The 15,245-nt window shown below is 43.8% G+C and overlaps 1 protein-coding gene across 1 annotated transcript in view; it reads right to left on the bottom strand.

Moving 5' to 3' along the window:
• Positions 1–14,394, bottom strand: part of LRRC58 (leucine rich repeat containing 58) — a 29,238-nt gene extending 14,844 nt beyond the window's left edge. Inside the window, exon 1 of the mRNA XM_036742776.1 lies at positions 13,563–14,394. Coding sequence (XP_036598671.1) covers positions 13,563–14,098 — 536 coding nt within the window. The 5' untranslated portion in view covers positions 14,099–14,394. The remainder of the gene's footprint in view (positions 1–13,562) is intronic.
• Between the last annotated feature and the right edge of the window lie 851 nt (positions 14,395–15,245).

Here is a 15,245-nt window from a genome sequence, read left to right as displayed (position 1 = left end):
TTTAAGGTAGTATTTTCTTCAGTGGTCTTTTGGACCTCCTTTTTCATTTGGCTAATTCTGCCTTTCAAGGCATTCTTCTCCTCATTGGCTTTTTGGAGCTCTTTTGCCATTTGAGTTACTCTATTTTTAAGGTGTTGTTTTCTTCAGTATTTTTTTTGGGTCTCCTTTAGCAAGTCATTGACTTGTTTTTCATGGTTTTCTCATGTCATTCTCATTTCTCTTCCCAATTTTTCCTCTACTTCTCCAACTTTCTTTTCCAAATCCTTTTTGAGCTCTTCCATGGCCTGAGACCAGTTCATGTTTTTCTTGGAGGCTTTTGATGTAGGTTCTTTGACTTTGTTGACTTCTTCTGGCTGTATGCTTTGGTCTTCTTTGTCACCAAAGAAAGATTCCAAAGTCTGAGTCTGAGTCCGTTTTCGCTGCCTGGCCATGTTCCCAGCCAACTACTTGACCCTTGAGTTTTTTGTCGGGGTATGACTGCTTGTAGAGAGCACTTTGTTCCAAGCTTGAGGGGATGTTGTTGTTTTCAGAGCTATTTCTATACAGCCAACTCTGCCACACCGGCGCTCCTCCTCCCCTAAGAACCGCCAACCGGACTGGACTCAGATCTTAAGCAGGCTCTGCACTCCTGCTCTGATCTGCCACTTAATTACTCCCACCAGGTGGGCCTGGGCCCAGAAGCAACTGCAGCTATAGTTCTGTCCTCAGAGCTGCACCACCTCCACTGCCACGGGGCAGTGGCCAAACTGTGAACGCCTTTTGCTCTGTCCCAGCAGCTTTTCCCACTAACCTTCTCTGTTGTCTTTGGTGTTTGTGGGTTGAGAAGTCTGGTAAGTGCCACAGCTCACTGATTCAGGGTGCTAGGACCTGTTCCACCCAGCTCCCAGTCTGGTTGGTCCGGGCCCATGCTGGGCTCTGCTCCCCTCCGCTCCCAGCTCCATGTGTGACAGACCTTACCCAGTGACCATTCAGGCTTCCCTCTGCTATTTTGTGGGTTCTGCAGTTCTAGAATTTGTTCAGAGCCATTTGTATCGGTGTTTGGAGGGTCCTGGGGGAGAGCCTTAGGCAAGTCCCTGCTTTCCAGCCACCATCTTGGCTCCGCCCCCCCCCCCCATTCACTCTCACTAGCATTATTTCTAAAGGTGGTATCCAAGTCCCTGGCAGGGTAGGGATATGCTAGAACATCTGGTACCAATGGGAGCCCTCATCACCATTCTGAAACTGTTTGTTTATTCCATACTGTAAAGTTTTTAGAAAGATTCACTATATAGTCCTGGTGAAATGAGGAATAGAGGCTTAAGTACTTCCCAACAGCTGATCCATTCTGAACCATACCGCTGCCATTCTTTGACCACATGGTATCTTTCTGACTTCATTCTCTGGTTCTGAAAACAGGTCTTGACTCGTTCATAAGTGAGGTTCAAATTCTCAGTCACAGTTAGGGTCTGCTAAGGGCTATGGTATTTTTGCTCCATGAATCTACAGTTAAATATGTTCAGTTAAGTCTGAGAAAACATTGTTCTCATCTTGGGTTTTTTGACCAGACTCTGATCTCCTTTTCAGTGATGAATTTTGGGCTTGTTAGGGGTGGAAAAAGTTGTCTCAAGGAGGGGGGCTAGTGGCAGAGTCAGGAATATCTTGATAAACATATCCATGCACGAAAAAAGGAGGAGGAACAGGAGAAACTGATGTGCTTGGCAGGTGCTTTTCCATACTTTGTATATGAAAATTCGAATATAAGTTTGGGAGGGTAAATAGCTCTGTCTGTGACCGAAGAGCCAAGTTTTGTAAGGGCAGCTCATGGGGCTCTCAGGCCAGCAGATCTGGCATTATGGAGAGTGAGGGCTGGAGCTCAAGTTTGAGGGGAGTTGCTCAAAAGAAAGGGTCCAACCAGGGCACTCACATTAAATCCAGGAGCAAAAGCCTTGAGCGTGTGGTGGGCCAAGTGTTTTGCAAAACATGGGATGCTCCACAAACTCAAAGTGTTTTAGATAGAAATTAACTCAGAATGACAGCAAAACTGTTCCCAGCATAGGAACACAGGCCTAACCTGGAGGGTGTGACTATTCTTTGAGAAAACAGAACAATAAGTATTCATTTTAGGAGAAACAGACCAATAGGGCTGGAAGGGGCCTTAGAGATCATCTTACCCAGTTCTCTAATTTTAGAGATGTGTAAACTGAGGTCTGGGGACATATGACACATTTGCCCCAACCAGCCAGCTAGTTAGCAAACTCCTAATCCAGGGCTCTCTCTTCTATACCACAGTGCCCCAGAAGAGTACACAGAGCAGTTAAACATCCACCTCTGTGGGGTTTAATTCCAGTGCTAAAACTGGACAAAAGAACTATGGAGGGTTATCTCAGCAAACACAATGTATAGATCTGTCATAAAAATTCAATGTTTTTCAGGTAACTTAAGGGAGACAGAGTTAAGGTCCCTCCAGGATTAAAGTGGGTTAAACATTAGAGAACCTGATAATTATGTGCTAATAATTACTAATCTTTGAAACTAATTATTTAATATATAACCAAAATCTCATCCAGGGTAAGTTCAAAATAACAAAAACTTTGGTGACATTTCCCCTCTCCCCTTACCAAAAGCTTTTTCTGATAAACCCCCTTTTGAGCCTATTAAGCTCTGAAACAGAATAAACTGGCAGGATGATCAATCATTTTCCCACCGATTTTCATTAGAGTTTTAGAGTTTGGCCTTGTGATGACAATATAAGATGAAAAGGAGAGACATTCAGTCTATGTGTTATCTGAGGCAGGTTTCCATATGACAATCACTTGTTCTTTCTACTCTGTAGCAGCTCACACAGCACCGCACAGAGAGAAGAGAAACAGACTTCTGATGTTCAGTCACCATTGTCTCTCACTGCTTATAGTGAAATAATAGTGGCTAACATTTAAAAATCGCTTTAAGGATTACAAAGCACTTTACATATGTTCTCTCATTTGGGCTCCACAACAACCATGGGAGATAAGTGCTATTATTATCCTCATTTTACAGATGAGAAAACTGAGGCACAGAGAAATTAAGTCATTTGCCCAGGGTAACACAGCTAGTGTCTGAGGTGGCAGGATTTGAACTCAGGTCTTCTGATTCCACGTCCAGCTTTGGTAGGGCTAGGGTAACTTATGGAGAATGAGCATTACTTATGTCTTTCATATAGCTAGTGTTTAAAGTACTACAAAAGGAATCCACTCCCTTATTTTAAAATGCTGTAAGTTCATCCATCCAAATGTAGAGCATTTTGTTTCACGTTCACATCTATTAAATTATTTTCAATAAATTATTGTAACTGGCTCCTTTTGAGATTTTAAAATATTTTTAATATTAATGATAATTATAAGTACAATGTTTTTTAAGAGTTATCTGAGCTGGGTATGGTGCTACAAGCTTGTAATCCCTGGGTTACTGGCTGAGGCAAGAGGATCTGCTGAGCTCAGGAGTTCTGAGCTGCAGTATCAAATATAATGTCCACACTAAATTCAGCAACAATACTCTGGGAAGTGTGGGGCTTTCCAGGTTGCTTCAGAAGAGGTGAATCGGCAGATGTATCAGACCTGTATCCAATTGCCTGCTGCCTTTGGGAGGGGAGGAAGGAAGGGGGAAAAATTTGGAATTTAAAATCTTTCAAAAACGGAATGTTGAATATTGCATTTACATGTAATTGGAAAAAAATAAACTACTATTAAATTTTTTTAAAAAAGAGGTAAATCAGCCAAGGTTAAAAGTGGAGCAGGTCAAAGCTTTCCTATCCATCGGTAGGCCTGTACTTTTATACTTCTAGCTAGGGTGAGATAGAGACACAAATTAAGCTGTCACAGAATCACAGAATTTGAGTTGAAAAGGACTTCAACAGCCATCCAATCTAATCCCCACATAAAAGAAATCCTCCCCCCACCCCCCATCACCTGACAGGTGACAAGTGCCAGTGTTTTACTACCTCCCAAGGCAGATCACCGACTGCACTTCTGGCCATTGTAATAGGTAGGAAGATTTTCCTGCCATCAAGCCTAATGCCTCCTTTTTGCTCTTTCCACCCATTGCTCCCAATATTGACCTCTGGAGCCAAACAGAACAGATATATCTCTACAATTACATGAAGATGGTTATCTTACGTGTTCTGCCCACTGCCTTCCCATGTAGCCTTCCTCTTTTCTAAGCTAAGTCTTCCCTTTACCTTCAACAGATAGTCATAGGACATGAACGAAAGGCCCTCTACCATCCTGACCATCCTGGGCACCTTTCAACTTATCAACGGCCTTCTTAAACTGTGGCACCAGGAACTGAACACAATAACCTAGAGGACGAGGGCAGAGTTCGTTGCCATCACATCTCTACTCCTAGAATTCATGTCTCTCTCAGCCCTGCTCAAGGCCAAATGAGTTTTTTTGGCTGCCGATGATTCTGCTGACTCATCTTGAGCTTGCATTTCTCTAAAACCTCCAGAGGATGTTTTCAGCCAACCTGCTGCCTGACCATACCTTCCTCCCTCATATCTATCCAATTGATCTTTTTGTACCCCAGTGCAAGACTTTACATCTATCCCTATTGAATTTCATCTTATTTGATGAAATACTCTGTCTCAAATGTTCTTCACTTTTTTTGTGCCATGGACTCCTTTCATAGTCTGAAGCCTAGAGTGCCATTCTCAGAAGAATGTTTTTAAATAAGTGAAGGAAATACTGAATTTCAACTACGAAGTAAATGTAGTTTTCTTTTCCTATCCAAGTTCAAAGATCCCCTCAAATTGGACTCCCCCTGATCTGGCATGTTAACATCTTTTTGGTTCCTAAATCTTTCATCCAGTGTATTAGGTCTCCCTCCCAGCTTTACGCCATTTGCAAAATTTGATGAGCATGTCTTTATTCATATATAAGTCACTGACAAAAATGTAAACACACACATACAACTCATCATTAGGAAATCTCATTATCCTGTGAGATTTAATCTGTCTCACTTCTCAAATACATCAACAACTTCTGCCTCCTCTGAACAGAACCTGTGATTGGAGGGCAGGGCCATGGGCTCCAGGGCCTCCATTTAAGAATGGGGATGAGCATAGTCATTTCCCCATTCCCCACCAGCTATACTGTTTCTGGACTTCTTTGGACCTCTCCTGGAAACTCTCTAACCCCATTGGGGCAAGGGTTGTCTTTATTTTTATTTGTATTTCTGTCTCTCGACTGACTGACTCGGATACTCTACTAAAGACAGTCCTGTCATGCTGATATTGAACCATTAACAACGATACTACTATTTGACTCTAGGTATTCAACTAGTTTTTGCATCCACCTAACTGGATTATATCTCTCCACATTTTCCACAAGAGTAATGTGGGATTAGCAAAGACGTTGCTCTTTAACATCTCTCTTACCTAGCAGTTTAATAACTCCATCAAAATAGGAAACTTAGTTTGTCTAGCATGACTTGCTCATGACGTAGCCATGCTGGCTCTTCCTTTCTTGCAGATCATCAAAGAGTTCTTTAATGATTATCCATTCTAGAATTTTCCTAGGAATTGATATCAAGCTCACAGGCTTTTATTTGTAGATGTTGTTCCCTTTCTTTCTTTTTTTTAAAAGGGACAATCTGCCCTTTTCCAGTCTTGGGGTACTTACCTCTCCTATTTTTCACAACCTTTCAAATATTATTGACAGTGGCGGCAATTACACTTTTTGGTACTTGAGAATGTAGAACAGTAATCTTTCCCAGAAGAATGTAAATCTGAGAGTTATAGACTTTTTATTCTTTTCTCCGTTTACCCAGTGGCTACTAGCATAGTAGGCACTTAATAAACAGTAGGAAATGGAACAGGGTCTAAGCTAGTATCTCAGCATCAGGCCTGTGAATGGCTTCGTGCAAACACTTTTGGTACATAATTTAATAAACTGTCAAAAAATAATCTCCAACCACCACCACAAAATTTTGAAAACCATACCCAATTTTTATAATATGTTTTACAATATTGCATTCAAATGCAATAGCAGAGCAAAGCATATAAGTATTTCTAAGGCAAACAAATTACATAGATATATTCTCTTGTTTACAAACAAAACATGCACAAGAAAAACTTGATGTAAACAAATTTTTAAGTGCTAACAATTTACTATAACTGGGTTTGGACAAAACTATTTGGATATCTTTCAGCTTAAAACCTTAAGAAGGAACTCTGCTTATGCTGCTAAATGTAGGGCACTCCAGCTAGAGAACAGAAGCAAGATCCGTGATTTCCCTGGCATAGGGACCCCTGCAGGTCAGCACTTTCTCTGCAACTTCAAATAGTGACTGAGATATGGAGAGGTTAAAAGACTTGCCCAAAGCCACAGAGTCAGTTGTTGTTAGAAGCAAGATCTGAATCTAGGTCATTCAGACTCTGAAGCCAGTTTCCTATCCACCAGGTGATTCCGCATCTCACAGCAGAGCTGTGAAATTTTTAATCACCATGGAAGAATATAACTTAAAATTCTCCATTATGTACAGTCAGCTTCTAAAAACAATAGCGTTTTCCCCCAGTTACATGTAAAGATAAATTTTAACACTCATTTTTCAAAAATTTTGAGTTCTAAATTTTCTTTTTCCCTCCCTCACTTCCCCTCTCCCTGACACATATTAAGCAATTTGATATAGATTATGCCTGTTCAATCATATAACCCAAAATACCTTATTAGTCATGTTGTGAAAGAAGACACAAACTCAAAGGAAAAAAACACACAAAATACAGAAAGGGAAAAATAGTATGCTTCGATCTGCATTCAGACTCCATCAGTTCTTTTCCTGGGGATGGATGGCATCTTACTTCAGAATTGTCTTGGATCACTGCATAGCTGAGAACGGCTAAGTCATTCACACTGATCATTGTACAATATTACTGTTACTGTGTACAATGTTCTTCTGCTTCTGCTCACTTCGCTTTTATAGACAGCTTTTCAATCTCATCCTTACTTGTACTCAAAGAAAATAAACTGATTAGCTGAGGCCAAACAAGGAGGAAAGTAAATTGTTTCTAGACAGGCAACGTGAACATCTATGTAAAGTCTAGCGTGAAATGTTTTGAGGGTTATATACACCCCACAACTTCTCTAGTAAGTAATACAGCTGAATTGACTACCTATTCATACAGCTTCCATTTAATTAAAACAGAAAAAAAGCCACTGTCAGACAGATGTCATGCAACACAGTATTTTTTGCTTCTAAAAGGCATTTTTTCCATGGGAGCATGGTTTGCCTTCTGACATCTCAAAATGTTAGGAATGGTGACCCAAAAAAGGGTACGTTCAGAAATGGGCAACCAGGGTGGTTTGGCAACTATGCTAGACAAATAATAGTTGAGTGATCTGTAGATCTTTAGCCAGGAGAAAGGATGTAGGGGGTACTGACATCCATTCAAATGTTTGCAGGCTCACCATGTAGAAGAAGGAGTAGGCTTATTTTGTATTTTATGTAACTGTTCCTTTCTGACAGTTGAAGTAGTCAACAAAAGAATAGATTGCTTCACAAAATGGTGAAATTTTGCAGTCTCTGGAAATGTTTTAACAGAAGCTTTGATGACCATTTGTCAGCAAGGTCAACAGAAAGAAACTTGCAACAGAAGCTTGGAATAGATGGTTTCTCAGGTTCCTTCAATTCTCATGTCAATTCTAGCTTCCCTAGTATAAATATGAATTTACTAAACCTACTTAAATTTATGTTTTCTTCATCTGCCTTGTAGAGTAATAAACTGTTTCTTCCCATTTAGAGGACCTCTATTTTCCTTTCTGCATTTATCTAAATCTTACCCATCCTTTGAGGTCAGTGAAAGCCATTTTTCCTTTATGAAACTGGAAACATCTCTGAAATCTGATAGCATTCAAAGGCGATACTACTCCTACTGTCACTAATTTGTGAATCATTAACATTTATCTAGTCTAGTCAAAGAAATTATGAGACTAATGGAAAGCTGGATGTGGAATCAAGAAGACCTGGGTTCAAATCCCTCACCTTCAGACACATCTTAGTTGCGTGAACCCACTGGGCAAGGCATTCAACTATTCTGAATCTCAGTTATTTCATCTGCAAACTGGGGAAATACTAATTGTATATATGTCATAGAACCCACCTATTCTGAAGACCAAAATAGATATATGTAACTTTGCAAACCTCAAAGCACTGTATGTGTCAGCTACTATGATACCCTCTGAGGTCAAAATTCCCCACCACTGCTATACTCAAATCTAATTCAATTCAGGTTTTTCGTAGTCTATTCTTATCTAGAAAAACCAAAAAAGCCTCCAAGCCTCTTAATATTTTAGTTGTCCTTTTCAGGAACCAGTCTATATAATTTTGATAACTTCATATATAAGTTGGACAGAACTTGATAATGGCTCACTTTCACAGAATCATCACATAATACAATACTGCCTCTTTGAACTATTCTAGAATTTATTATAGTTTTGATCACGTATACAATTTTTTTTCAGTTTCATTTCCAAAACTTTTTCCTTTTTAGCCACAACCAAGATTTGGGTTTTTGGAGCTTTTTTTGATTAATAGTTTTATATTATTTTCTCAAAAGAATATAAGAAATAAATCATCTTTTCTACACAACTAGATTATCAATTGAGGAAAAGAACTGCCTTTAGTGCTTAATAAATATTTGTTAACTGAAATAGCTCTTAAACCTTTTTCTTGGATTTGAACTGATAGTTCAAAATCCATCAACTTATGAAATACTCTACTGGGAAAGAGCCCAACAAAGAGTTAGACCTGGGTTAGACATGTTATTTTCAGTAGAGGTGATACCTTTCTGAGCTGTTTCATAATCTGCATGGGGATAAGGACTACCTTAATCAGACCCATAGGGTTGTTGTATAGGTTGAGTTAGCCTTACGTGAAAAAGCTTTGAAACTAAATAGCTTCACAAGTCTATCCAAGAATCTGGAGCTTTATTGATACGCATAAGCTCACCCACAATTCAGATCACAATCTGTGAGAACCTTAAAAAGTTGCTCTGCCCCATAAAGTCACCACTCACAAGGCCTTCCCCGGTTGGTAGGACCTGCCAAAATTTGTGCTCTGCTAGCAGTCTTCCAGAAAAATGTTCCATGAAAAGGCAGTGACATAGAATTTTAACATAAGGTGGATCAAACATAAAATCTTTTTCAGTTATTTCAGTCATGTCCGACTCTCCATGACCCCATTTATGGTTTTCTTTGCAAAGATGCTGGAATGGTTTGCCATTTCCTTCTCCAGCTCATCTGACAGATGAGGAAACTGAAGCAAACAGAAGTGAGTCACTGCCCAGGGTCACACAGCTAGTGAGTGTCTGAGGCCAGATTTGAACTCAGGAAGATGAGTGACTCCAGGCCCAGCACTCTACCCACTGCATCACCTAGCTGCCCTAAACATCTAGCTACTCCTATGATCTAAAAGTCTTATGTATTTATTCACTATACTTCAAAAAGGTTTCTTCAGTTCTCTCATCTTCAAATACTTTGCAAGTGGGGTACAGGTCAGTAGCATGTCCAGCATATCTGCTCTCTATGCATATGGTCATCATATAACCTCCTGTTTGGACTATCCCAAAAGCCTCATAATTAATCTCCTGGGTTCTAATTGTTTTCCTCTCCTGTCCTTACAATTGCTAAAATCATCCTCCTAATGCACAGCTCTGAACATGGCACTCCCCTGCTCAAGATCATTAGTAACTCCCTACTGCCTTTTGGCCAAAATATATAAGCTCCTTGTGCCTGGCATAAAGTTTCTCACAATCTGGCTCTCGCTTGTCTCTCTAGGACTATCTCACCTGGCTTTGTCTTCATGCACTATTCACTCTAGGCAAATGGACCAATACTGAATTTGGTATTCGTCTCTAGTTTCTATGATGCACTGTGCGGCATACTGCTTGCTTGAAATCCTCACCTCCAACTCTTGGAATCTTTAGCTTCCAAGATTCAGTTCATACTCCATCATATAAAAAGTCTTTCCCAATGCCCTGCTGGTGTTCTCTTGCCTCTAAAAATTGTTTTGTCTTAACTTTGTAAATGTTATGTTCCTTCCCCCTCCCCCACCTCCCTCCAAGTATTTATTTTGTCTTTGGATTTCCAGGACACAGAACAGTTCCTTGAACATAGTAGATATTAGAAATTTTAATTCAATATAAAAGCTTGATTCTGGAAGAATTCACTCTATAAACTGCTTCCAGCTATTCCTATGATCTAAAAGTCCTATGTATTTATTCACTATACTTCAAAAAGACTTCTTCAGTTCTTTCACCTTCAAATACTTTGCAAGTGGGATAAGGGTCAGGAGCATACAGGCATCACCCACATGATAAAATCACTGCCAATTCCAAACAAGTCAACAAAGATTAAGCCAAAAGTATTTGCTGAAAAGCTAATATAGTTAATTGGTGATACTAAAGGTCCCTTCCTTTGAACTAAAGGAGGTTTACATGGGTTATATACACTCTTGAACATTTTTTTAAGCTGCCCCAAAAGAATAACATTTTTCTTAATTTTAGAATTCAATTCAATAGGCATTAAGTACCTATTATGAGCTAGACAGAGAGGCACTGGTGCATAATGGAGAAAGAGCCAAGAAGATCGGAATTAAAATCCCCCTGCCACATACTTGCAATGCAACAGTGGCTAAAACTTCACTGGCAGAGGAAATTTTCTCACCTGTCAGTTCTCTTTAGCAGAGTGAATCAGATGAAAACATAATTGGGAAATGTTTAAGAAAATAAACAAAAATACAACATAATGTTAATTTTGTGGTTTTCTAAGTCAATTATTTCGGCTACACTAGGATGTCTCTATTGAGTTTGACACCACTGCACAATAGCAATGAATTCAGGTCCCATACCAGATTCTGGGGATACAAAGACAACACATCCAAAATAGTCCCTACCTTTAAGGAACAGGGAGGACACCAGCATATCAACATTTTATATCAACAAACAGAGCTATAAACTGAATTTGTCAAATATATATCCTCTAAGAAAGCCTTAGGTCAGAAAGACACTGTCACAATGCAACTATACAGAAAAACAGAATCACAAAATTTGGGTCTAAAAGAACGTCAGCCAGCCAGCTCGTTCAACCCATACATAAAAGGAACCACCACACTGCTCCCTCTCTGCCTTCCCTTTATAATGTACCTGACAAGTATCGGTGTAGCATGTGCTTGAAGACCTCCCAGAAGGGGGCACCCACCCCCTGGGCGGAGACCCTTTCACTGGGGACAGCTCTAATTGAAGGCTAGGAAGTTCTTCCTGATATCAAGCCTAAATTGGCCTGTTTGCAACTTCTACTCATTGCACCTGGTTCTGCCCCTTGAGGTCAAGCCCAATAAAGGAATTGCTCTTTCACATGATAGTCCTTCCAAAACTTGAAGACAACTAGGAACTGCCCTTTGTGAGTCTTCTCTTCTTCAGGCTACATGCCCAGGTTCCCTTCAGCCACCTTCACATGTTCGGGACTAAAGGCACTTCACCACCCTGGCTTCCTAAAGTGAGAGTCTCAGAACTGAACACAATACTCCAAGTGACGTTGGGTGAAGGCAGAGTACAGAGAGGCTATTACATCCCTACTCTGGAAGCATGCCCCTCTCTAAATGCAGCCAAAGATCACATTAGCATTTTTTTAGTTTTTACATCACACTCATGTTGAACTTGCTGTCTAGTAAAACCACTAGATTTTTTTTTCAGAACAAGTACTAACCATGCCTTCCCCATCATACTAGTGATGTTGTTTTTGTTTAGTTGTTGTTCATGACTCCACTTGGGGTTTTCTTGGCAGAGGTACTGGAGTGGTTTGCCATTTCCTTCTCCAGCTCATTTTACAGAGGAGGAAACTGAGGCAAACAGGGTAAAATGACTTGCCCAGGGTGACAACAGCTTGTAACTGTCTGAGGCCAGATTTAAACTGAGGTCTTCATGACTCCAAGCCCTTCAGACTGTGGTTACAATAAGTCATTTTTAAGTAAATCTGGGGGTATGGTGGAAAATACAGTCAACATTCAAGAGACCCAGAATCTTGTCCCAGTCCTACCAAGGTCATTTCACTGGTTCTTGGCTTCCCCATGTACAAAATGAGAGGATTAAACTAGTTAATACCTGAAATCTTTTCAGGACTCAATCAATGTTCTATGACTAGGATTCTGTTCAACTGTGATTAAGGAACTATACCCTAGACCCTACACTTTGGGTGTTCTGCTAAACAACAACCATTGCAAACTCCTATTTGTAAGGTCACAGGTGTCAGTGAACAGAGAAAGGACAGTGGCAGCCAAAGACTACATTGTTACAAAGGCCGGAGGCCAGGGGAGTCAGCAGAAAAACAATGGGAAGAGCACATGCCCTGAAGTCAATGGATCTAGGCTTAATCTAACTGCCTCTTTACCCCTTACTGTGTGACTTTGGCGAGATGGCCTTCTCTGGGCATCAGCTTCCTCATCTGCAAAAAGAGGCCTCTGAAGTCCTTCCCAACTCTGGTCCTGGTGATTCTTAGAGGTAACTGAACAAAAACACTTGACAGAGTCATGAAGTGGTGAATGGAGGGAGTCTGGATTCAGAGATTGATAGCATAGCTTTTCTTAGATCATCTATTCCAATCCCCTCATTTTACACAGGTGGTAACTGAGGCCGAAAGAGGTTGAATGACTTGTCTAAGGTCTTCCGATTCCATATCTAGCACTCTTTCCACCTTATCATCTAGTCCACGGGTTCTGACATTTTTCCTTTGGTGAAGCTTATGGACCCCCCTTCTCTCGGAATGCTATTAAATACATAAAACATTACAACTACAAAGGTTCTCCTCTGAAGGAGCAGTATGGGGGGAGTAGTGGAGTCTCCCCTGGAGGCGCAGAGGGGGGTCTCTCCTGGAGGACGAGTGGGGGGGGTCTCCCCTGGAGAAGCAGTAGAGGGGATCTCCCCTGGAGGGGCACGGGGGGGGGGGTCTTCCCCTGGAGGAGCAGTAGCTGGGTGCTCTCCTCCTGAGGAGCAGTAGAGAGGGTGCATCCCCTGGAGACACACTGGGGGGGGGTCTCTCCTGGAGAAGCAGTAGAGGGGATCTCCCCCGGAGGCGCACTGGGGGGGGTCTCCCCGGAGGAGCATTAGGGGGGGTCTCCCCTGGAGGGGCACTGGGGGGTCTCCCCTGGAGGCACACTGGGGGGGGGTCTTCCCCTGGAGGAGCAGTAGCTGGGTGCTCTCCTCCTGAGGAGCAGTAGAGAGGGTGTATCCCCTGGAGACACACTGGGGGGGGTCTCTCCTGGAGGAGCAGTAGGGGAGGGGTCTTCCCTGGAGGCGCACTGTGGGGGGGGGGGTCTCTCCTGGAGGAGCAGTAGGGGAGGGGTCTTCCCTGGAGGAGCAGTAGGGGGGAGGGTCTTCCCTGGAGGAGCACGGGGGGGGGCGGTCTCCCCTGGAGGGGCAGTAAGGGAGTACTTCTCTGGAGGAGCAGTAGCTGGGTGCTCTCCTCCTGGGGAGCAGTAGGGGGGGATGTCTCCGCGGAGGCGGCGCACGGTGGGGGGGGGGGGGTCCCCCGGAGGGCGGGGCGTCCCTCCCCTCTCACCTCTGGAGGTTCTCGATCTCGGGCGGGATGGTGTGCAGCTGGTTGCCGCCGAGGCTGAGCGTCTGCAGCGCCCGCATCTCCAGCAGCGCGGGGGGCACCTCCTGGAAGCAGTTGCCGCTGAGGTTGAGCACCTGCAGGGTGCGGCAGAGCGGCGCCTGGGCCAGGCCCTTGGGCAGCGAGCCGGGGCCGCCGAGCCGGTTGTTCTTGGCCAGCAGCGTGCGCAGGCAGCGCAGGGACAGCAGCTCGGGCCCCAGCGCCACCAGCCCATTGCCGCTCACGTCGAGCAGCTGCAGCTGCGGGAAGCTGCTGCCCAGGGTCCGCGGCAGCGACGCCAGCCGGTTGTGCGGCAGCAGCAGGCGCTGCGTCTCCCGGGAGCCCCGCCGCTCCTCGGCTCGCTTCTCCAGCTCCTGCGCCAGGGCTTCGGGGGACACGCCTAGGCGAGACAGGTTCAGCTCCGACTCGGTGGCCCCGGGCCCGGCTCCGGCTCCGGCTCCGGCTCCGGCTCCAGCCCCGGCCGCCGCTCCGGCCTCCTCCATCCTTCACGGCCTAACGCCGAAGAGCTAGCGGCCCCGTAACCTGGATACGCCCCGCCCTATTCCTACCCCGGCAACGACGGGATTGTGCGCGATTCGCGATCTCGGGCTGCTTCCGCCGCTGCCCCGGAACCTGAGTAAACAGCCTTCAGAGGCTGCGTCCGGGGAGGGAGATTATCTCCGAAAGCTGATTCAGGGGGCGGGGGCGGAGGGGGATTCGGCGGTTCACACCCCCAGCAGAGAATAGGACCACGTGGCTAAGCACGCAGGCTCCCGATCCTAGAAGTCTTAGGTACCGCGACCTCTCTGGGCTGGCGGCCCACGCTGGCAGAGGAGGGCGGACGGCGGACCTCGCAAGCCTCCTCTCTCAGCTTCTGGCTGGCAAGAGCTCTTTTTGCCGTTTGGTGTAAATAGGCATTGGCATCTACAAAGTCCAGATGGAACACTCGTGAGTTTGTGCAACGCAGAGGAAGACGTAGCTCTCCTGTGCTTATATAAACAGCTCGTAGGGGCTTGTGCAATCCCACTTGGCTGGGGCCGAATTGTTCACACTTGTCACCTCCAAACGCTACCCCCCAACAACCCCCCCCAGGCCCAGCTCACACTAACCTTGACCCATTGAATTTTGCCAGTAGTGTTTCACTTAAGCTCTTTTTTGCGGCCTGCTGTGCCCTGATCCAATGCAAAGTCTGCAGTGCCGGGGCAATGAGAAATAAATTAGAACTGCTACCAGTAAGCCTCCAACTATGGATTTACATGTGTCTTTCCCAACACCACTCCGTTTATATAAAGAGAGAATGCAGTGCCTACCCCATCCAGGCTTTATGAAGTATACCTACTCATGTTCCCTAATGAGCTGAGCTGGGCTTTTTTCTGTCCCCAGAGAGAGAAGTCATCTAAATCTGGGGATTGCTGCACCCAAGCGTCTGGAACAAATTGACACAAATCCGATGGGGGGAGGGGGGGAAGGTGTTCCTATAATTCCCTTGACTTTGCTTGGGTGCCAGTTGACCATCGGTTATAACTAAGTCTCCATGTGGCAAGTCCATGAAGCGGGGAGGAGTCTTACATTTTCTGATGATCCTTTTTACATAATTCTTTGTGCTGCTTCTGCAAAAAATTCCTTTTTTTTTTTTGTAATGTTTGTAGC

The sequence above is a fragment of the Trichosurus vulpecula genome, chromosome 2, assembly GCF_011100635.1.
Source record: "Trichosurus vulpecula isolate mTriVul1 chromosome 2, mTriVul1.pri, whole genome shotgun sequence".
Lineage (NCBI taxonomy): Eukaryota > Metazoa > Chordata > Mammalia > Diprotodontia > Phalangeridae > Trichosurus > Trichosurus vulpecula.
The sequence above is the reverse complement of the archived record's forward strand: the minus strand, read 5'-3'. Positions and strand labels throughout refer to the sequence as shown.